General features: G+C 41.6%; 1 protein-coding gene across 1 annotated transcript in view; it reads left to right on the forward strand.

Annotated features, from left to right (window-relative positions):
- PRKN (parkin RBR E3 ubiquitin protein ligase) overlaps nucleotides 1–23,356 on the forward strand; it is a 1,192,284-nt gene that overhangs the window by 441,010 nt on the left and 727,918 nt on the right. The window contains exon 5 of the mRNA XM_075554213.1: nucleotides 9,129–9,212. Within this exon, the coding sequence (XP_075410328.1) occupies nucleotides 9,129–9,212 (84 nt within the window). The remainder of the gene's footprint in view (nucleotides 1–9,128; nucleotides 9,213–23,356) is intronic.

Consider the following 23,356-nt stretch of genomic DNA (forward strand, 5'->3'; position numbering starts at 1 on the left):
GGATTCCAAATGTTGAGATCGCTTATCTGTACTTAACTACTTACTCCAGTCTAGCTAGATTTGTCAGGGAGAGCTGGGTCATGATAGTCGGGGCCGGGAGGGGGGGCAGGGAAGGGAAGCATTAAAGAACTAGAGGAATGTTGTATGTTCAGTTGGTGGTAGACTGCACCCTGGTTGAATTATCCCTTCCTTGTGTCCCCATTTGCATTTATATAATTGTTTGTTTTGGGTCTTTTGATACCCGATACATGATACCTGATCCCAATGACACCTCATGATCACACAGGGTGGTGTGCTTCTTCCATGTGGGTTTATTTGCTTCCCTGCTAGATGGCCGCTTGACTCCAAGCCTTTAAGACTCCAGATGCTGTATCTTTTGATAGTCGGGCACCATCAGCTTTCTTCACAACATTTACTTAGGCACCTATTTTGTCTTCAGCAATCATGTTGGGAAGGTGAGTATCAAAGAATTCCAGGTTATTAGAACAAAGTGTTCTTGTGTTTAGGGAAGCCTTGGGTAGAGCCCCAAAGTCCATCTGCTATCTTATTAAATGCTTAATATATAAATATATGTACATTGACCTATATCCCTGTCATTCTCATACTCATACATGTATAAGAAAGAATGTTATATAAAAGAGCAATTGTATATTTAGATCAAGTCCAGATCAAGTCCATAAGGCCCATGTTAACCCACATGCTCGATACCAATCTATAAATTCCTCTTCAGACTCAAGGAGGACACATGCAATGATGCTGAGTGCAGGAAGATCACAGACCAGTGGGTGGAAAGTTTTGTGGATCCATGGTAGTGGAGACATCTCATTGCTGGGAGGGGTACCCACATGGCTCCTTCAGCTCCAGGGTTATACTGTAGCTCCATGTGTCCTATCAGCAGGACTGTCTCACAGGAAGTATGTGTGTGTCCCACCTCCAACAAGCTACTTATTTCCTTAGTGCCTCCAAATAAGGGCATCAAACTTCAACCTGATTGACAAGCTAAACTCCACCCCTTCACTCTTAATAGTCTCAAGTGGACAACAGATTATGTAACAACCACAACAGTTTATTTTTGTAAATATTGGAATGACTTGCCCAAGATAAAATACATAGATCTTAATTCAGTTCTATAATCCCAATCATACTATGCGACCTTTCCAGGGAATTTCTTCACAGCCCTTTGTAGTCAATATCTAATTCCATTCAAGAGAACCCCCTGCTACAATTTCTACCACCAGATTCCCTTTACTTGTGCTTGAATTTCTTTTACAAGTGGTTTTCAAGAACTGTGTGGGAAAACACTTATTGTCCTTTAGTTCAGATTGTCCATAAACATCTTGAAACCCCTCATGGGCATTAGGGTAGGTGCTGTGCATGGTTCTGTATATCTGGCTCCTTCCATTCAATATGATTTTATTTTACTTTGATGTTCATCTAGGTTTGCATGAGCCACGGTGCCGCTTATTTTTTACCTGTTGATTAGTGGGTCATGTCCTGTAGTGTGATTCACCCATGCTTGTCTGTCCATACACTTGCTGAAAACACTTAGTAGTTCTTAAGGCTCAGCTTCTTTAACAGTGCACTGTGAACACGTTTCAGTGTTTTGTTTTTTTTGTATGTACACACAGGTATTTATTGTTTTCTGGGTCAAAGCCCAAGACTGAAATTGTTGAACCATGGATTAGATCTATTTTCAAGTGTATATGAAATTAGAATCCATTTCCCAAGTTATTTGTTTCAGGCTTACATCAATAATGTATTAGCACCTTTGTTTCGACATGTTGTCACCAACATTCAGGATTAACTGTCTCTCTGATGTTAGCCATCATTGTGTTCAGATGTGAAATCAAATGAGTTTAATTTTATTGATGATGCTATTATTGTATATGATTCTTGAGCATTTGGACATCTGTGAGTGTACATGTGTGGATACTCTGCTTTGTTTATCCATAAATCGAGCCATTGTGTGTACATTATGTATTTATAAATGCGCCTTATATATTATAAATATGAATTATCTGACAGGTATTTGTATTGAAAATAGCCCCCACCCTTTCACCTGTGGCTTAAATATTCAGTACTTCACAGAACAGATGAATCTTCATGAAATTCAAATTGTACATTTGCTCATTTGTGCTTAATGTTCGTTCAGAGCACTGCAAAAAATTTTACCTGTACCAGAGTTGTAAAGATGTTTCCATGAGTTTCCTTCCAGAAATTGAATGGAGTGGGGACGTAGTTTAGAGATTGATATTCAGTTGCTTATGATCTGATTAGTTTCATGGGTTTCTCTTTCTATTGAATCCCTTGGCTAACTTCTCAGTTCATTTTAATGAACATTTGGTTGCTGACTCTACTGAGGAGCCGTCTGTGTGAAAAAGAATACATATCGAAAAGGCCCAATTTGAAGAGTCCCAATAAGTTAACCCTATAAAGTCACCTCATATAGAGAGCATTTTAATAATGTCCCCAGAATTCCTTCTGCCATTTTGAATTGCTCCCTAAACTCTCCACCCAAGCTTCTAATCAGTTTTTGCCAGTATAGATTGACTTGCATTTCATATAAATTGAATCATGTAGCAATTCTCATTTCCTGTTTCCCTTCCTTCAAGCAGTATAAAAAAATTAAGCCTCAGTATTCAATGAAGATTCTATGAACAAAATATTGTTTGATGAAGGAAGCATGGAAAGAAATTGGAAATGGTATGCAGAATCACTGTCCCAAAGAGAACTAGCCCAGGTTCAACACTTTCAGTGCACGTGATCCAGGTGCACTGAAGCATCAGGCACAAATCAGGCTCTAGGAGCTGATAAAATACCCATTAAAATGTGTCAGCAGCCACCGGGGCACTGCAACCACTCACTTGTCTATTCCAAGAAATTTGCAGGACAGCTTCCTGGCCAACTGACACCAAGAGAACCGTATTTGTCCCCATTCCAAAAAAACGCGACCCAACTTAATATGCAAATTACAGAATAACTCATTTTGATTATTACATGTAAATGGATTTTTTCTCCTGAACATCATCCAGTAGCGATTGCAGCAGTAAGTACATTGATAGGGAGCTGCCAGAAATTCCAGCTGGATTCTGAAGAGGACGTGGGACAAGGAATATTGCTAATATCAGATGGATCTTTGCTGAAAGCAGAGAATACCAGAAAGAGGTTTTCTGGACTTTTATGACTATGCAAAGGTGTTCAACTGTGTGGTTAATATCAGACGGTGACAGTCTTAGGAAGAATGGGAATTCCATAGCACTTCCTTGTGATCACGAGGAACCTGTAAACATGAATGAAGAGGCAGTTGTACAAATCTAACGACAGGATACAGCATGGTTTAACATCAGAAAAGGTGCACATCAGTATTGTGCCCTCTCACCATACTCGTTCCAACAGTATGCTCAGCAAATCATCAGAGAAGCTGGATTATATAAACAGCACTTCAGCATCAGGACTGGAAGAAGGCTTATTAAGAACTTGTGAGATACAGATGCCACACCCTCAGAATGAAACACACACTCAGTGCAAAGAAAACCCAAACCCACATCACTGCACCAAGAGGTAACAAACATCAGATTAAATAGAGAAAAGACTCAAATTGTCCATGACTGTATATACTCGAATATAAGCCAATCCGAATATCAGTCAAGGCACCTAATTTTACTACAAAAGCTACATTAAAAATGTGCCGAAAAAGTCAGCTGCTACACGAGTATATATATCCTTGGATCCACAATGGATGCTCGTAGAAGCTGCTGTCAGGATAATGAACGATCCATGCATTGGGTCAATCCTCTTCACAAGGCCTCTTGAGCGTGTTGAAAAGCACGGTGCTACTTAGAGGAACATGCCATCATATGTTTAATTGCCTTGTATGCCTTTGAATGTTGGACATTGGATTAGAAGGACCGTAGAAGAATGGATGAATTTTAATTATCATGCTCGTGAAGAACATTGAAAGTACCATGACATTCCAAAAACTAAATAAATCTTTCTTGGAAGACATAGCAGCAGAGTGCTCCTTAGAGGCAAGGATGTTGAGACTTTGTCTCACGTATGGTGGACATGTTATCAGGAGAGACCACTCTCTAAAAAATGGACTAATGCTTGGTAAAGTCGAAGGACCAGAGAAACACCAAAGAAGTACCATGCTGATACCAAGGAGAGGAAGGCCCTCCACAAGATGGATTGGCACAGTGTCTTCATACAGCAGCTCTTGTTCGGCTGGCTCAGGACAGAGAGGGTGGTTCTTTGGTGGTGCATCGTTCCAGATGAGTCAGAATTGACTTGAAGATACCTAATAGCAACTTTTTCAGGGTTTGAAAGATGTTTTAGATTTCTTGAGTAGATGCATATTTCCAAGTCAAGGGATGTCTTTGTTTATTATTCTGGATGTTTACTATCAAATGATTACATTTATTGCATCTCTAGTCTAATCAGGGCGCAAAACCTCCTGTTGCTGCCAAGTAAGTGCTGACTGTTGGGGATCTGCTACTTCACTTTCTGGGAAGCAGCAGTAATGAGATTTTATTGCATCTCCAAATGCATTTTTGTTATTGCTCTACAAAATCATGCCGGCGTGTGTCACTTATGTGTTTGAATGATGCTGTTTTTAACAATCATCTTCATCATGAATCTGGAAAATTTATTTAATCCAAATTGAGGCTTGGTTTGCTATTTCTGTCAACACCAAGGAAGAAATATTTCAGGTGTTGTTGGCTGTGTAGTCTCTGTCACAATGGCTCAGCCATACTCTTGTGACACAGTAACCCCCTCATATAAATGAATGAGTCTGGCTGTGTTCCAATAAAACTTTATTGATGAACTACGACATAGATTGTCATATGTCATGAAATAGTCTTAGTTTAGTTCCTACAATAAACAAGTTCTCCTGGCTCAGGGGCTGCACAGATTGGAAAGTCAGCAGGTCATTGCTTTCTCGAGCCTGCTGTGGATGCTAAATAATTCATATACTTTTCATGATCTGCTCCATGACAGGGTGAAGAGGGAAACATTTTCTAGAAAGCAGCCAAATGATGGGCATCCCTTGTATTACCTGACTTTTTCTTTTTTTGAAACTTTTCTGGCAATTCTTAGATCTGAGAGATGGAATGCCTTTTCATTGTTGTGGCGGTGGTTACTTTCTGATCCACCGCTGCTTTCTGCCACCTTGAGCTCTGTAAGCCTCTTCAAACTGTAATGTAAAAGCCATTATTCCATAAAACTCAAAACACAGCAACAGCAACAACCCACCAAAAATCTTGCTGCTGTAACGATCAATTCCAACCAATCAGCATCCTGTCGCACTGGGGAGGACTGCCCCTGTGGCCCTGTGAGACTGTGATCTTCCCTGGAGTTGAACTCTTCCTCTCTTTCCCTTGTTACTCCGTATAGAGGATATAAAAGTGAATGCATTAACCACACAATTATGGAAACAGAATGAGCAGTGACTAGGCAAAGAAAAATGTGTGTTTTCTGAATCCACAAAGGAGTCCAGTTAAATCTGCTGTCTAAAGTCACAGAGTACATTTGTTTCTATCCTCTCCACAGAAACAGCAGTAGCATCGCATCCGTGAAGACCACGTGGCGTTGCTTTCAGCTGTGGTCCACTTAATTTGATTCACGGCGGCCTCATGTGTGTTCTCGGGATTTTCAAAGACACCGCCTTTCAGAAGGAGAGAGCCAAGTGTGTCTTCAGAGGCCTCTCTGGGTGGGCCCAAGCCACCAACCTTTCAGGTAGTAGTCAATCCTGCGGCCATTGGCACCAGCCAGGGACTTCCAGCAGTGCAGTCAGTGTGGACCAACCAGTGCATGCGCCTTTCTCCGTCCATAGGGGTGCTGTTGCTTAATGAAACACATCCTTTTTCGTAGGCTCCTGAGAACAGTGGGGGGAATTATGAATGAGTGTTCTGTAGCTTACCTGCTCAACCTCAGGGGGTCAGATAAAATAGGACCTTCTGGGGGCAATTGCAGGAATTACCATGGAAACACAGTAGTTGCTGTTCTGAATTCTGAAAAATACAGATGTGGGAAAGCAACCTCTCTGCTCTGAACAGAAGGCTTCTTTTCCTCAATGACCTTGTGGCTGGAAATCTTACACTGGGCAGCAGACTGGAAAAGGAACGGCTTCCTCTCATTTGGAGGCTACTGCCACAACCTGCGGGCTTGTCTTTGCCCTTGGTGGCGGGGTCCACAGACTCAGACTGCTGACCTAGTGCCCGGAGAAACTGCCTCCTGCTGACAGACCAGGGAAGAGGCACCTCTTGTTTATTTCAGGATTAAACAAACAAAAATTCTGAACTGATTGCCATTAACTCCATTTGCCTCACAGCCACCCAATAGGACAGGGTAGAAGGTACCCAAGTTAGTTAGTTTATTGTGCCAATCTTGCCAATAAACACATGTGGGATTAATTGAAGGGCAGAGGGATAATTGACTCAGTGAGCCTTGCCTTTCAAGTTCTCGGGTCTCTTGCTTTGTGATGGTCGACCAGGATGCAATTGCTTTAGCCAGTTCCCTGCTTCAGCTGGCAAGGCTCACTTCCTGCAAGACATCCCTGAGGAGAAGCCCCATGAACCTACCCCGACGCAGCTCAGGGTGCTGGAGCAGCCGTGTGGAGACCCCTGCCAGCGCTGAGATGTTTGCACATTCACTGACTCAGCTTTCCTCTTGCAGTTGGCATCACTGCGTGTGTTTTGTGAGATGGAGGAGGACTTTGTGGACTGCTGTCGGACATATGGGTTAATGTTGGATTTGTGGGCTTGGGCAGCACTGGTTTGGGTGTTTTCTTGATGTGCACTTACCCTTCATATAAAACTCTCTCTTATACATGAGCTTCTGTGGATTTGTTTCTCTAAAGTACCCAGACTAACACAGACCTTACGGATTTCTGAGACTGTAACTCTTTATGGACTTAGAAAGGCTCATCTTTCTCCTGATCTCATGGTTAAGCTTAGTTCAAGAGACTTCTTTCAAAGAAGGTGCTTTGCAGAATCTTATGGTGTGCTGAGGAACAACAGAAAAAAAAATCAAACCCACTGACACGCAGTAAAGTCTAACACGTAACAAGCCCACAGGACAGATCGTCAAGCCTGTAATTCTTTTCAGGAGTAGAGAGCCTCGTCTTTCTCCCATGCAGCTTCTGGTGGTTTCGAACTGTTGACTTTACGGTTAGCAGCCTCATGCGTAACCTCTGTGCCACCAGGGCTCCTCACGGTGTGCTGAGTGCATTGTCAGTCCCCCAAAGTCACAGTGTAGGAGCTACTGCTGACCTGCCAGAGTCAACCTGCCCCCACCACTTCATGCCCCGAGGACATGAACACCGGAAGTGGGAGAAGCTGGTTTGTGGGTGCTACAGTGATGTGGGAACTTAAAGGAAAAAAGCCAGGCGAGATCATTATTTGATGATTCCCTTTCATTGAGAATAGATTGGCGAGTTTGCAGTGACACATTCAGAGGACAAGCCAAGAACAGAAATTAAATTAGGGGGAATAGGTCAAAGAACAGTCGGTGATATTAGTAAACCCTCTATCGTAGGCCTTGCATTGGACTCTAAAATTTCCTGAATTGTCTAAAATGGAGAGAAAGTTAGTGTATAGTATCTATAAATCATAAATAACACTACTCTAGAGTTCATTTGGCCTTAGAGGGACTCTGTAGGTCAGAGTAGACCTGCTCCTTAGTTTCTCTGAAGCTATAAGTATTTACAGGAGCAACAAACCATGCCTTTATCCCACAGGGTGTGGTTGGTGGGCTTGGACCTCAGACTGTGCTTAGCTTCCTGCATTTAAGCCACAACCCCAACTAGCTATTTATAGACTAAGGCAAAGCATTGTACACAGAGAAGCAGAGAACCGGACAGACAGATAATGATACATCTTCCTTAGATCCTGATGAAAAGAAGGCCACCTGCTCACCATATTGGCCCCTTTCCACTTCGCACTTTAAGCTAGAAAAACAGGCTGATGAATGCGATTAAAGTTTTAGGTATCATTTCGTTCGTTCTTTTTTGTGTGTGTTACTTACCCTCACTTGTCATTCCCAGAGACCTGTGCACAAGAGAGCTGATCAATGTCTAGGTTGTCCACATCTTCAGGTTCCCTGGAGCACTTGAGATCACATTTTCAGGCACTTTTGACTTTCAGTCCCTCCAACCCAGGAGCCACATTGCACGGCCAAATCTAACACTAATCTACTGTGATCCATATGGTTTCTTCTGGCTAGGATTTGGGAGTCCCTTCTTCCTAGTCCGTCTTCGTCTGGCTGCCCTTCTGAAACGTGTGTACCGTGGCTGATCCTGCTAGCATCTGAAATGCAGTGGCATGTCTTTTAGCATCACCGCCAGTCCAGGCTGACACGCTTACAGTAGGGTACCGCATCATGTATCTATTACCTCACTGTGCTCTCAGTAGCTTTAGAATGTCTTGTGGGAAGAATGCTGCACAGGGTCATGAATGCATGCCATTCTCCAAACACACAGGAGGCCTTCTCATGGAAATCTGCAGCCTGTAAGGCTGTTGGTCTCTTCCATGCCCATTGCTTCCCCAACTCCACTCTTGCCGCCTCCGTTTTTAGCATGGCTGTCCTGCCCTTTACACCATCCCAGCTGATTAGGATGTCCTTTGGTTGCTTATCACCGTGAATGTCTTTCATCAGTCGCGTGATCCCCAGGTTGAAAAGGAGATGCATGTTTACATCGCGGTGACTAGTGTGGGACTGCAAATATATGCCCTCCACTTGAAGAGCCAGTACCCAGGAATCATTGGGGCTGCTCACCAGCTCCCTTTGCTTGGCACATCTCCAAGTCTGAGCCCCTCAGAATGAAAACAATGCACAGAATGCACCACAATGCTTGTCGTGAAAAAAAATACTTCTTTGGGAAGTGTGGGAACATTCGAAATTCAAGTTCTTGATGGCAGCTCAGCGCCAACCCTGCCAGCAGGGCCATGAAGGGGACAGTGGTGCCTCCCGACCTCTGTTGATCCCAAACTTGCCCTCCAGACTGTGGCTGTTGGCTGGAGGAACTGTGGATTCCTACTGCAGCTTCTTTTGAGCTGTGGTTTCAGTGGAACAATGTATCGTGGAAGACAATCTGTAGACCAAAAATAGTGTCTCTCTTTTCTTCACAGGGCCCATCTTGCTGGGAAGATGTCCTGATTCCAAACCGGATGAGTGGGGAATGCCAGTCTCCAAACTGCCCAGGGACCAGAGCTGTAAGTCCCTGCTCAAGTGCACTTCTTTGTCTACACACACATTCATCTGAGCGTATGTGTGCACAGGTTTTTCTCTGACCAGACTTCACCCAGTCTGCCCATGGCCTGGCCTGGTACGGCCGTTTTGCTGAGCACTCAGTCACTGTGGGACACAATGCTGGTACCCATCCCTGACGCTCCTCAATATGTGGAATTCATAGATTTCCAAAAGGAGCCTAGGAAAGAAAAGTCGTTAAGATAATTTTCTTTATCTAGTAATACTGTACTAGTATGTAGATTCCATGTCATCATTTGAAACTTGTGGGGGTTTGTGTGTGCGCGCGCATGTGTGTGTGCATTTGAGTGGTCTCCACATTTCTTCTGTAGTTTTCTGGCACTAGGAGTAGATAGAATATTATCTGCACAACAAGCCCTAAGGCTGAATCTGCCTCTTCTCTGGACCCTGCTCATTGCTCCTCTGAGTTTTGAGACTGTCACTTCTGTGGGAACAGAAAGCTCCGTCTTGCTCCATTTGGGGCGGCCGGTGGTTTTCAAGATTGTGATTAGCAGCCCAAAGCATAGCCTTATGCCTGATCAGCAAGGCAAGCACTTCTAAACCACCACCCACTCCTTGGGAGAAAGACGGGCCTTTCCTCTTGTCTCGAGTCAAGAGTTGAAGCTCTGAAATCCTACAGGGGCAGTTCTACCCTGTCCTATAGGGTTAGTATGCATCAATATTGGCTCAATGACTGAGAGTTTGTTTATTCTGGGCTCCAAAGTTCATTTTCTCCTTGAGAACATGGGTCATGTGTTAAGTATTGGACAGGCACTTCTTGAAAGACCTTCCAGTTGTGAAGGTATTTTTAAATTAAATGTATCTATAAGGTCATAATACTTCTCAAACTTTGCTTCTGATATGTATTTCATTGTAAATTTTAACTCTGGAAATTTCTGTATTTTTAATTTCTAATTGTCATGCTGAATGTATTTCCTGGGCTACAAATCCTGCCATGCTACAAACACTAGCGTCAGTGGTGGCTAAGGCACTGCACAGCCAGTTGGCAGGTAACATCTCTGCTACAGAACAAAGCCTGTAAAAAGCAACAGGGACGCATTTGAACTAGAACCCTGGGAGGGCAGTAAGGCAGCCATGCGATAATCCTGCTTCAAACCAGCACTAGAAGCCAGAGCCAGACCCCTAGGAACATAAAAAGGCAAATAAATCTTGGTGAAAAATAATGACTTGCCTGCCACTCACAGATATTGAAACATATTGCAGTTTGAAAACTTCAAACTCTATTTAGTGGGAAGACATGAAAGTCGTTTTATTGAGGTTTTAAGTATAATTTCACTTGGATGTGTATATGTAATGCAATACAATGGGTGTTTTAAAAGTTTTTGTAAAAAGAGAAAGGAAAGCAAAAGGAAGTAGAAGAAAGAATTAGAAGGTAAAGGGCACTTATAGAGGTCTAAATACAGTTATGTGCATATGTAAATATTTTTATGTATGATGATGGGGAAACAGATCTATGTGCATATATTTATAGGTTTAGTATTAAGGCAGCAGATGGACATTGGGCCTACACTCAAGTACTCCCTCAATGCAAGAACACTTTGCTCTCATAAACTGACATTCCATGATGCTCACCTTCCTGACATGGTCACTGAAGACAAATCGGTGCATAAGCAAGTGTGGTAAAGAAAGCTGATTGTGCCTGGCTATCAAAAGATATGGAGCCTGGGGTCTTAAAGGCTTGAAGGAAAATAAGCGGCCTTCTAACTCAGAAGCAACAAAGCCCACATGGAAGAAACACACCAGCCTGTGCGATCATGGAGTGTTGAAAGGATCAGATATCACGGAACAAAAAAAATATCATGTCATTGTTAATGAGGGGGTGTGTAGATGCAGGACCCAAAGCCCATTTGTAGGCAACTGGACAGCCCCTTACAGAAGGGTGAGGAGACGAGCCAGTCAGAGAGCAGTGTAGCAATGATGCAACATACAACTTTTCTGTAATTCTTAAATGCTTCCTTCCCCACTATCATGATCTCAATTCTACCTTGCAAGTATGGCTAGACCAGACGATGTACACTGGTACAGATGGGAACTGGAAACACAGGGAATCCAGGACAGATGAACCCCTCAGGACCAGTGGTGAGAATGGTGATACCGCGAGGGTGGAGCGAAGGTGGGGTAAAAAGGGGGAACTGATTACAAGGATCTACATGTAACCTCTCTGGCAGATGAACAACAGAAAAGTGGGTGACTGGAGATGTCAGATAATGTAAGCTATGACAAAAATCATAATAATTTATAAATTATCAAGGGTTCATGAAGGAGTGTGGACGGAGGGGGGAAATGAGAAGCTGATAACAAGGGCTCAAGGAGAAAGCAAATGTTTTGAGAATGATGATGGCAACAAATGTACAAATGTGTTTGACACAATGGATGTATGTTTGGATTGTGATTGGAGTTGTATGAGCCCCAATAAAATGATTTAAGAAAACAAAACAAAAACAAACCTTAAACCTAAAAACAGAGAAAAAATTTTAATGTTTCCACAGACTTTTTGAAGCTGTGTGTATGTGTGTGTGTGTAAAATGTTTTTCAAGAGCAAGATTAGGCTTTCTATTCCTATGAAGAATTACAATCTTAGAAACCCACATGGGCAATTCTACCCTGTCCTATAGGGTCACTGTGAGTTGGAATCGACTGGATGACAATAAGAAGAAAAAATATAGTAACTTTAATTTCACTTAATTTATTTTTGTTTGTGTGTGTGTGTCTTAGATGTAATTGATTCTATCCCAACCCATAGCATCTCAATGTACACCAGAAAGAAACATGTCCTGGTCCTGCATGATCCTTACAATCTTGGTTGTGTTACAGCCACTGTGTCAATCTATCACAATGTACTATGTATGTATGAAATTATGGTTGTGCAGTGGTTAAACTCTTGACTGCTCACCACAATGTCCCAGGCTGGGCTCTGTTGAGAAGCAAAATTAGCGGAGCTGGCAAACTCCAAGTCCACGAGTCAAGTGTTGGGCTCGAGGCTTCTCCTAGTTTATGCAGCCGCCGTTGAGCCCAGGATGCCTTGGCGAAGCAGGCTAGTGCCACAGCGGGTCAGCTCATTCGGCCTCTGACTGCAGAGGCAAATGGATGGAACGTCTGGGGCCAGACGGCAGTTTGCGGATGATTCTTAGGATCAGCAGACAATCTGACAGGCCACTTGGCTCAAGTCTAAAGATCTGGAGGTCAATAGGCAAGATGTAGGATCTAGACTCAGCAAAAAACCCAAAAAACAACCCCAAACAAGCAAGCTTTTCTACAGCATCCCCTTATACTGGAAGCAGGTCACACCCTTAAGGAAGCTCTCTTTCTTTCTTTATCAGCTCTTATTGCAATCCAGACATCCATCGATTGCATCAAACACATTTATACATTTGTTGCCATCATCATTTTCAAAATGTGTTCTTTTTACTTGAGTCCTTGTATCAGCTCCTCATTTTTCCCCTCCCTCTCCCACCCTCTCTCTGTCATGAACCCTTGGTAATTTGTAAATTATTATTATTTTTTAATGTCTTACACTGATTGATGTCTCCCTTCACCCACTTTTCTGTTTTCCGTCCCCTTGGGAGGGAGTTATATATAGATCATTGTGATCAGTTCCCCCTTTCAACCCTTCCCCTGCCCCTCCTAGTATTACTAATCTCATTATTGGTTCTGAGGGGGTTATCTGTCCTGGATTCCCTGTGTTTCCAGCTGTTATCGGTAGCCTTGTACTTACTCTGGTCTAGCTGGATTTTTAAGGTAGAATTGGGGTAATGATAGTGGGGGTGGGGAGGTAGGGGGCGAGGAAGCATTAAAGAACTAGAGAAATGTTATATGTTTCCTCAGTGCTATACTGCTCTATCTCAGGAAGCATCCTTTCAATCGATGTCATCAGGACTATAGTCTAGTTAAGGCATTGCATCTCACTGTAATCTTATAAGTTCTTGGACACTAATAGCAGATTCTATTATGGAGGTGATCCCGTTTAATAAGCCATATGATGGGGAATTACTAGCTCTCAGCTGCCAAATCGCTGAGAATCCTTGCCTAGACATGTTGGCATAAAACTTATCGCATTTTGGTAGTTAGTCGACACATTTAGATGTCAGTGAGGAAAGCATCACCATAAAGTCTTCATATATGGGATCTGAAATTCTAAAATTCATCACTATAAAATCACTTCTGACTCATAGTAACCCTGTAGGAAAATGTAGAATTTCCATGTGGGTTTTTGATACTATAACGCTTTATAGGAATAGAAATCACCACGTGAATCTGTATACGAGCTGCTGATTGTTTTGAACTGATGACCTTGTGGTTAGCAGCCTAATACTTAAATGTTACAAGGCTAGACAGAATCCATTAAAGAACACAATAGAAAAATGTAGCCAAATCATAATGAAAATACATTGCATAAGGTTGTAGCTAAATCAGCATTTATGGGGAATTCATTACCATTATTATTACAAAGAAGCCAGGATTGGATTAATTATTTATGTACGGTGAGATTGGTGCTAGCCAAGACTCTTTGGGAGTGCTTTATTTTACTGAGTCTTGCACGCCTTCCACCTTTGTCAGGGTGCACTGTTAACACTTTTCTGTTTTTGGTTTGCGTGGGAGACATCTGCCTTTGTGTTTTCTCTTACTGAGGTTTCAGTCATCACATCTTCTACTATATATTGTTTCAAAAGGAGAACCAGAAATTTGACATGTTCAATGATATTTCCTCCACCAATTTGTAAACATGAAATATGTCTTCAATAAAGAAATAGATCATTTCCGCATTCAATTATACATTTACCAGTGCTCTCTGTGTGAGACGTTTACATATTTTATACTTTTTCTTACTTAACATGCATATATTTCATGTCTTTTAAATTAAGGCATCTAAATAGAAATTGTGAGTCCTATATTTTCTAAGATCAATGAGGGTGTTATGTGTGATAGTCAAGGATGGTGAAAAAAGATAAACCATTTTTAAAGAATTTATCCTACTTCAATCTGCAGTGCTTTGACATTTTTTTTTACCATATTTTGTTCACTATTTTTTTGTTTTGTAAAATCTTTAATTTTTCATCACTAATGTATACGTCATACATTCCCAATTGCTATTTATTATCTTAAAAACAAGACAATACAATCATTTTAAATAGCAATAAAATGTAATCTTGATTTTGAAGTGTCCAAATACTCATGACCCTAAGCATAATTGAAACAGAGGAATCTGAACCCACTTCAGCTTTTCTACAATTGTGATTATTTTAGAAAGAAGCATCATGATGGTTCTGAAAGGCATTTTTTTTATGAAAGGAATTTGAGTTACTTCCGAGTTTATGCTTGAGTGTAGAAGGGGAGCATCAATCTATTAGAATTGTCTCCATTAGTAAAATTAATTCAAATTTGCATGTACTATTTTAACTAGTCTCCACATATCATCATTTTATGTTACCTGTGATGATGTTAGCAATAAAAATGGTTTATGTGTTTGTATATGCTTAAGGCTCTGTGCATTTATGTTAATGTTCACACACAGCCCGTGATATCTGCAGTAGCCTCATGTCTTTCAACCTCATCCCTGAAGTTTTCCAAATCATCCCATTTTGATGTCCAACAGTCCACTGATCATGTCTTCGTTGCTACCATTGGGTACCCCTTGTTCTGCTTGCCACACTTCATAGCTCCTTGCACAAAGAACTCTGTAGTCCTGCACCATTCTCAGGATGGGCTTCAGAAAAGGCCACTGTCCACCATACTTTTCATCGGATTTTCTGAGACAGATCACCACGCCTTTCTTTTCAGTCAGTCGTAGTCTGGAAGCTCTGCTGAAACGCATTAAACCTAACCCACAGCACTGATACCCAAGTGCACACTGCGGGTGCCCGGCTTCTGCCCATGAGGTGAGTTGCTGGGACGTCAGTGCCGGTTCTCTTGTGCAGAATGTGAGCTACTTACCACAGACTCCCCTGTGCCTCCTGTGTTCTTGTAATAAATAAGAGGTTCTTCACCTGACAGAATACATCCCTTTCCGTGACCCTGAAGAGGAGATACCAGGGTTTAAGATATGGGGCTGTTGTCTTGGGACAAGAAATCCATAGTAAATGCTATATTCAAAGTACTAAATGACCAGTCATTCCATTCATTTTGTTTGTTTGTGTTTTTTAAAAAATGGAATGTGTGAGTCTAACTACTTTCCAGATATTTTATGCATGCTATCTGTACATTTTTAGAAATAATATTTACCCGAAGTATCATCTAAAGTCTTGTAATCTTACCTTTTCAGAGTATTTTATCTTGATTGGAATTTACACTTGTGTATATACAGGATATTTTTCTTATCAGAAACAGTTCAGCAGGACATTTTAAAAGGCCTCCAGGTTTTATTTTAAATGGAATTAAGGCTAAAATATACCCTGAACAATAATAAATCACATACTTATTGAATGCAGTATAATAAGTGTAGAGCATTTCAACTTTATCAACATGTAATTTCTTCCATTCCTTTCCCCCGGGTTGGGCTCAGTATATGTCAACTGGGCCATTAGTCTGAATAAAACTTAATATTCACAGTGTGTATCTCTGATTGCATCTTCTTGGGAGTTGTTGACCGGAGCAAAAGGAATATAAATAAGCATCCTAATACTGAGCTGTTTTGATTTATAGGTCTTACTTATAGTTTATCTCTCTGAATTTCTTATTAATGCGCTAAGTAAATCAGGTTACAATCTTCAGTGGGATGTGTGCTTTGATTGCTGGCTTAGATTTCTGTCGAGTTTCACACAATTTCTCAGGACAGTTTCTCTGTGTCTGTGGAACTCAGTGCTTTAGAGTCAATTCTGACTCATAGTACACCTTCAAGGCACAGGAGAACTGCTCCATAGGGTTTCCAGGGCTTTAAGTCATCAGAGTAGCAGAGAACTTATCCCTTTTTTCAAGACCACCTGTAGATTCAAGCCACCAGCATTTCAGTTAGCATTTGGATTCTCAGTCATTTGTGCCAGCATTTTTGTTGTTGTTGTTAGATGCCATTGAACAGACGCTAACTCACTGTGACCCTATGCACAACAGAAGGACACACAACACAACCCTGGGACAGCCTCACAATTGTTCTTACATTTGAACCCATTGTTGCAGTCACTCTGTTCATTCGTCTTGTCGAGGCTGCCAAAAAGAGGAAGTCTCAACAAGGTTGATTGGATTGTGTCTGTAAGCTTTTGCATATAAAACATACTTCACTATCTTCTATTACTTAAAAATAAGGAAACGATAACAAAATATTTTTGGTTTGTTTTTAAAGTAGGGGAGCCATGAGCTCTGAAACAGAAGTTTTACCACTCTGCTGAGAGGGCACCAGTTAACTCGTGTCTACCTTTCCATTAGTTTATGCCATCCGTACGTCTGTGGCATAGTGGTTATATGTTGGGCTGTGGACAGAATGGTCAGTCTTTCGAATCCACCTATCATTCTTTGGGAGAAAGGCGAGGCTTTCTACTCCCTTAAAATCTTACCATCTTGGATCCTCACGGTGCAGTCTTATAGGGCCACTATGAGTTGGAATTGACTTGGAGTTAGTGAGTTTAGATTTCAGTTTTGTTAACCCTGAAAGCAATCTAGGTCTCTAGAGGATCCTGGCTAGTTTGGGCTTGAAATAGCCAGTCAAAGGACTGTTAAGAAGAGTTGTCTTCTTGATCAACTACCCCTGACAGCCATAAACAGCAGTGTGGTTTTGCAGCGCCTGGCTTACATCTTCTTTATACACATTTCATTTGCACAGCAGAGAATCCTCCCAGTGAAAGCCCTCTCCAAGGCAGTACTTAAACAAGTCCTTGCCAGTCCTGCCTTAGGGGTTCCACAATGTCTCTGGAACACTGACACCGGGGGCTGCAGGGTTTGCAGGGTGTCAAGGTGAGAACAAAATGGTGGAGCCATGGGCACATTTCCTGCTCTTTCTTGGGGACTTCTCTGTCCTCTGGGAAATATTCATTCCGCCCTCACACTGTTCCCCACAGTCATATTTTCCTAATTCTAAGTAAAATTGAATTTTGAAAGCTTTGAAGTCAAATTTAGATTATGATTGAATGATGTCCACATGTGACAGAATGTTCCCTGTTTTCTGACAAGCAATTTAGGTGACAAACTAGAAACACCTTTATAGCATTTTTCAAAAGCCGATCAGGTATTGAGAGCCAAGGACAGCTCATTTCTGAATCCACTTTGGGGAACCTGATGGCTAAAAGTTTCACCTTCCCTTTTGAGTTGTTAAGCAAAGAAATAGAAGATGGATAGTTCCATTACAGAATTTGCCAAACTTTTGCAAATGTGAACAAAAAATAAAATGTATATCCATGAAAATACATTCATCTGCTGTGGGGGGAAATGTGTCCATCTTTGGGGTGCTTTGGAAATTTAGGTCATTTTGTAAAAACCTGGGGAAACTTGCTGATGTTTAAAGTCTTCCGTTATTTCCATTCAGTTTTCTTTCTTACGACTTAGCTATACATGTTTTTTTTTTTCTGGGCTCTTTTTAACTTGGTAGAAAATGGTCTGTCATTTTGTCATCATTGCCTGTCCTTTTGTCCTACTCTGGTGGCTTGTGTATTGATATGATCCTGGAAGCTATTCCATTAGTATTTAACATACCAGCAGGGCCCCCCAAAGTAAACAGTTTTCCATGAGGTTTTCTGACTAAGAACAGTAAAAGAATAGGGACTCAGCTCCCCACTTCAGAAGAAGGCACCTCTGAAAATCTAACACAGAGATTCAAAACAGTCAGATACTGAAGGCTGAATGAATGGAAGCAGATGGATGGTGCCCGAACATGGGTCCCTGGGGCCATGGGCACTCCTAATGAGACTGAGGAGAAGCCAGAGTCTTCACGATGACCATTTGCTGATGCAGCAAGACTCAAGGAGAAATTGTTGCAAAACTCTGCTATTGTTTTGGAACTTTAAATGAATATAAGAAAATTGGAAGTGGTCAAAAATGAAATGGAATCAGAAAGAGATTGATATCCTATGCATTATTCAGCTTCAATGAACTGGTGTTAACCACTGAGAATCCAAAAAGCAGATGATTTACTCTGTCAGGAATAGCACAATCAAGAGGGATGCCATGTCTTTCAGTGTCAAAAGAGACACTGCAAAATCAACCATGAAGTACAGTGCTGTGATTGGATCATTATCGACCCACCATCAAGGAAATCTGACCAATACAACTATCATTCAAATTTATGCACCAACCACCAAAATTTGTGATAAAGAAGTTGAAGAATGCACCCAAAGACTTCACTTGGCAATTGATCATACATGCAGTCAAGATGCTTTGACAATTATTAATGATTGGAATGAAAACATTGGTTATAGAAATGAAACTTGAGATTGCATGACAGACTATTGCAAGGCCAACTAATTGATCATAGCAAATAACTTTTTTCAACAAAACTAAAGGCATTTGGCTTTCACCAGATGAAATTCACAAAAAATAAGTCGACTACATATGTGGGAAGAGATAGTAGATAAGTTCAATTCATGCAACTAACTCCAGGCTCGGGGCTGAGTGTGCAACAGACCATCAATTGACCATACGAAGTTCAGGTTAAAGCAGAATAAAATTCTTGTAAATCCATGAGAGCCAAAATAAAATCTTAAACCCATCCCACGTGAAATTTGAGAATATTCCAAGAACAGATTTTATACTTTGACCATTAATGGCAAAAGCTGTGAAGAGCTGTGGGTGTGCATGAAGATACTTCGTGAAGCTAGTAACAGGTCAATAAAAAGACAGGATAGAAAGAGAACACAGTGGGTGTTGAAAGAGACTAAGTCTTGCTCTCAATTGCAGAATAACTAAAGCATATGGAAGAAAGGATGAAGTTAAAGAGCTGAATAAAAAATGTCAAAGGGCACTAAAGAAAACAAAGCCAATATTGTAAAGACATATGAGAAAAGCTTAGACTTAGAAAAGCAGAAGGGAACAGCACTCCCAGAATATCTCAAACTGTAAAAACCCGAGGAAAAATTCAAGCCTCGGGTTGCAGTCTTGAAAGACTGTGTGAAAAAATAGAGAACGGTGCAGGAAACATGAGGAAAAGACAGAAAAAATACACAAAGTCGCTCCACCAAAAAGAACTAGTCTACATTCCACCATTTCAGGAGGTAGCATATGAGATAAGAGTTGTGCAATAAAATGATTTTAAAAAGAAAAAAATAGACACCAATTCCATTTTATTTTTATTTTGTGTGTGTGTGTGTGTGTGTTTCAAACCTCTCACACTAATATTTAGGTTCAACGTATAAACAATCTGGAGGGATCTTTAAAAATTTTGTTTCTATTTATTTATATAAATAATTTTATTGGGGGCATGTACAATGCTTATCACAATCCATACATACATCTATTGGGTCAAGCACATTTGTACATTTGTTGCCATCATCATTCTCAAAACATCTGCTTTCCACTTGAGCCCCTGGCATCAGCTCCTCATTTTCCCCCTCCCTCCACGTTGCCCCCTCCCTCATGAATGCTTCATAATTTACAAGTCATTATTATTTTGTCATATCTTACACTGTCCAATGTCTTCCTTCACCCACTTTTCTGTTTAACTGACCTCCAGAGAAGAGGTTATATGTAGATCCTTGTAATCGGGTACCCTTTTTTACCCCACCTTCCCTCCACCCTCCTGGTATCACCCCTCTCACCACTGGTTCTAAAGGTATCATCTGTCCTGTGTTCCCTGTGTTTCCATCTGTACCAGGGTACATCCAGCTGGATTTGTAAGGTAGAATTGGGATCATGATAGTGGGGAGGAAGCATTTAAGAACTAGAGGAAAGTTGTATGTTTTATCGTTGCAACACTGCCTCGTTGTCTCCTCCCCGAGGCCCTCCGTAAGGGGATGTCCAGTTGCCCACAATGGCCTTTGGGTTCCCACTCTGCACTCCCCCTCATTCACAATGATGTGATTTTGTTCCTTGATGCTTGATCCCTGATCCCTTGACACCTCGTGATCACACAGGCTGGTGTGCTTCTTCCATGTGGGCTTTGATGATTGTGTGCTAGATGGCTACTAGCTTAACCTGAAGCCTTTAAAACCCTAGATACTACATATTTTGATAGCCAGGCAACATCAGCTTTCTTCACCACACTTGCTTATGCACCCATTTGTCCTTAGCAATTGTATTGGGAAGGAGAGCACGCAATTATATGATTTTTCCTTCTTTGATGCCTGAAATCTGATCCCTTCAACACCTCGTGATCACGCAGGCTGGTGTGCTTCTTCCACATGGACTTGGTTGCGTCTCAGCAAGATGGCCACTTGTTTATCTTCAAGCCTTTAATACCCCAGATGCTATATCTTTTAATAGCTGGGCACCCTCAGCTTTCTTCACCACATTTTCTTAGGTACTCATTTGTCTTCAGTGATCATACTGGGAAGGTGAACATCATGGAATGCCCATTTAAGAGAACAAAGTGTTCTTGCATTGAGGGAATACTTGAGTGGAGGCCCAATGTCCATCTGCTACCTTAGTACTAATCCTATAAATATATGCACCTATATTTGTTTCCTCATCCTCTTAAATTAATATATTTACATATGTACATGCCTGTAATCAGACCTCTAGAAATTTTTTATTTTAAAATAATGACATTGAAGATAGTCACAGAGCCTATTCCAACATGTGGAATCAGCAACGGTTCCTGCGACCCCCCCATAAATGATGTTCCCTCCCTTTCTTTCTCCTCCTCCTCTTTGCTCCTTCCCCCAGCAATACCCTCTCTCTCCACCTTCCCTGGTCTCACCCACTACCCCTCTCATGCATGAAAGTCTGCGCGTGGGGTACAAAAACCACATTTGTCTTTCTTTGTGTTTCCTTATAATAATGGTGTTATTAAATATTTCTTTTTGTAAGATTGACTGTGTTTTCTATGCACGATGTTCTCTATTTTTGGTCACATCTTAGTGCGTTTAAGAGAGTTGTTTTTTGATTGATGTATACCACTCCACGGTAATATGAAAGACTATTTGTAAATCATGACCTGATAAACCTTGAGATCCAGGGAAAGGAAACCACGCACCAGGACTCAGTGGGCTAGCAGCAGAGACTTTGTCCGTGCTAGAAAACAAGTCTTCGCATCCCCTTACACAGACCCAATGTTGGCTTGAGGGGGTGATGTCCTTGCCCAGCAAAAGTACAGTTTCCATATTCGCCCTTTTAAAATATTGAAAATGATTTTTACATCCTCATGATCGAACACTTCAGTCAGCGTGACTATTGGAGGTATTTTGGAGACCCTGGGATAAACGATTTTCTGTGTTACGGCTAATGCCTTCCTATATATGTGTATGTATTTGTATATATGTATAAATATGTATGTATAGCACACACATGAATATAGGAGGAAAATCATTTATTTTAACACAAAACTGTTTAGTCATCAGCAATTTTAAACCTGTTTATTATCCCCAGAGCCTTCACAAGCCTTACTTTCACATTTTCTGTATTTCCATAGATTGATTACAAACCCAGAAATGTGACTGTATATGAGTTCTGTGAAGGCTTTATTCAAGGGCCCCAAACAACAGGGAAATTCATAACAATTAATCAGTATGTGTCTAGACCACTGGCTTTTAGACCAGGGTGGAGAAATATCGATCTACCAGGAAAGCTAGCATTTGGTGTAAGGAGACAATTTCAAATGGACATAGAAATGAAATTCTGACAACTGGAGCAAAGGAAGATGAAGCGGCCCTGTAAACACTGCCGAATGTTTCATCTGCGCCGGAGGCTGAGACCCACGTGGAAACATGGGGGTGTTAGGTGCTGAAGGTCACTCCCTGATAGCCCTAGTGAGGTCCACAGGAGGCTAATGGGGTGAACAGAATAGAAAGACGGTGTGAGAGTAATGGGGCAAGAGAATGAAGCCTGCTTTCTAGCAAGGAAATCACCCTCTTGATCCGTCAAGCAGGCGGTCGAGTGCTCTTGGAGACCCATACTTCATCATCCCTTGATGGCGGTCATTAAGGAGCCATCCTTCTTGTGTCCAGGTCAGGCTAGCTCTCAGGACGATACCAAGAGCCAGGCGGACATTTAGTTTTCAAGAAACACATTGTCAAAAGTACTTAGAGTCAGTTTATTGAATGTGGAAATCAGCGTGGAAAATGTGAACGTAGGGAGAAGCCAATAAAAAACGACCGTTATTCCTGTGACCCTGTCCCGAGCCTGGTGAAACACTTCTACCTGACAAGCACACATGGCTGACGGTCCTCGGAATCCAAATCTCGTCAAGTAGGTGATGGCCGCTTTTCGTAACTCTCAGAATCCTGGACATGAAACTCCATTGCGATCACCAGTGAGTGCCTCTAAGGTGAAGAGGACAATTTTTGTTTAGTGATTGAAACCGCCAATGACAATTTCTAAAAGGCGTTCCGTCTTTTTCCATGGAAAGCAATTTTCTCCTCACAACAGGCACTGGCTGACTGCGTCATTCACTGTGCAGAAAGCAAAAACCAACATTTGAATGTTCGTAATCCAGTTGGGTTGACAAGTTAGTTGAAGGATCCACTTCAACAGAGGCATCAATGGAAATAGCAAGCATTTCCTACGCGTGAGACACTACAGTGCAGGGGTTCTCAACCTTCCTAACGCTGCCCTCTTTAATACAGTTACTCATGTTGTGGTGACCCCCCCACCCCAACTATGAAATTATTTTTGTTGATACTTCATAGCTGTAAATTTGCTGCTGTTATGAATGGGGTGACCCCTGTGAAAGAGTCATTCTACTCTTAAAGGGGTCATGACCCACAGGTTGGGAATGGCTGGTATAGTGAGTTCTAGGGAGAGCAGGTGACTAATTCATCCCCCTGTTGTCATAGCTCAGGGCAGTCTTAGGGTCTGGTTTGTAGGTTTTACTTGGAGGTAAATGTTGATAGACTTTGCAACCCACTTCTAGAAACGTCAGCCAATGGAAACCCCATGGATCAATGATTGGATCCTACACTTCATGCTGTTGCAAGTTTGATTCAACTCAAGCACAGCTAACAGCTGCCACCACCTGTGTTGCTGAGGGTAGTGGAAGGACTTCACTGTGTTAATAGGATGCAGGAAATATCTACCT

The sequence above is a fragment of the Tenrec ecaudatus genome, chromosome 7 (assembly GCF_050624435.1).
Source record: "Tenrec ecaudatus isolate mTenEca1 chromosome 7, mTenEca1.hap1, whole genome shotgun sequence".
Taxonomy (NCBI): domain Eukaryota; kingdom Metazoa; phylum Chordata; class Mammalia; order Afrosoricida; family Tenrecidae; genus Tenrec; species Tenrec ecaudatus.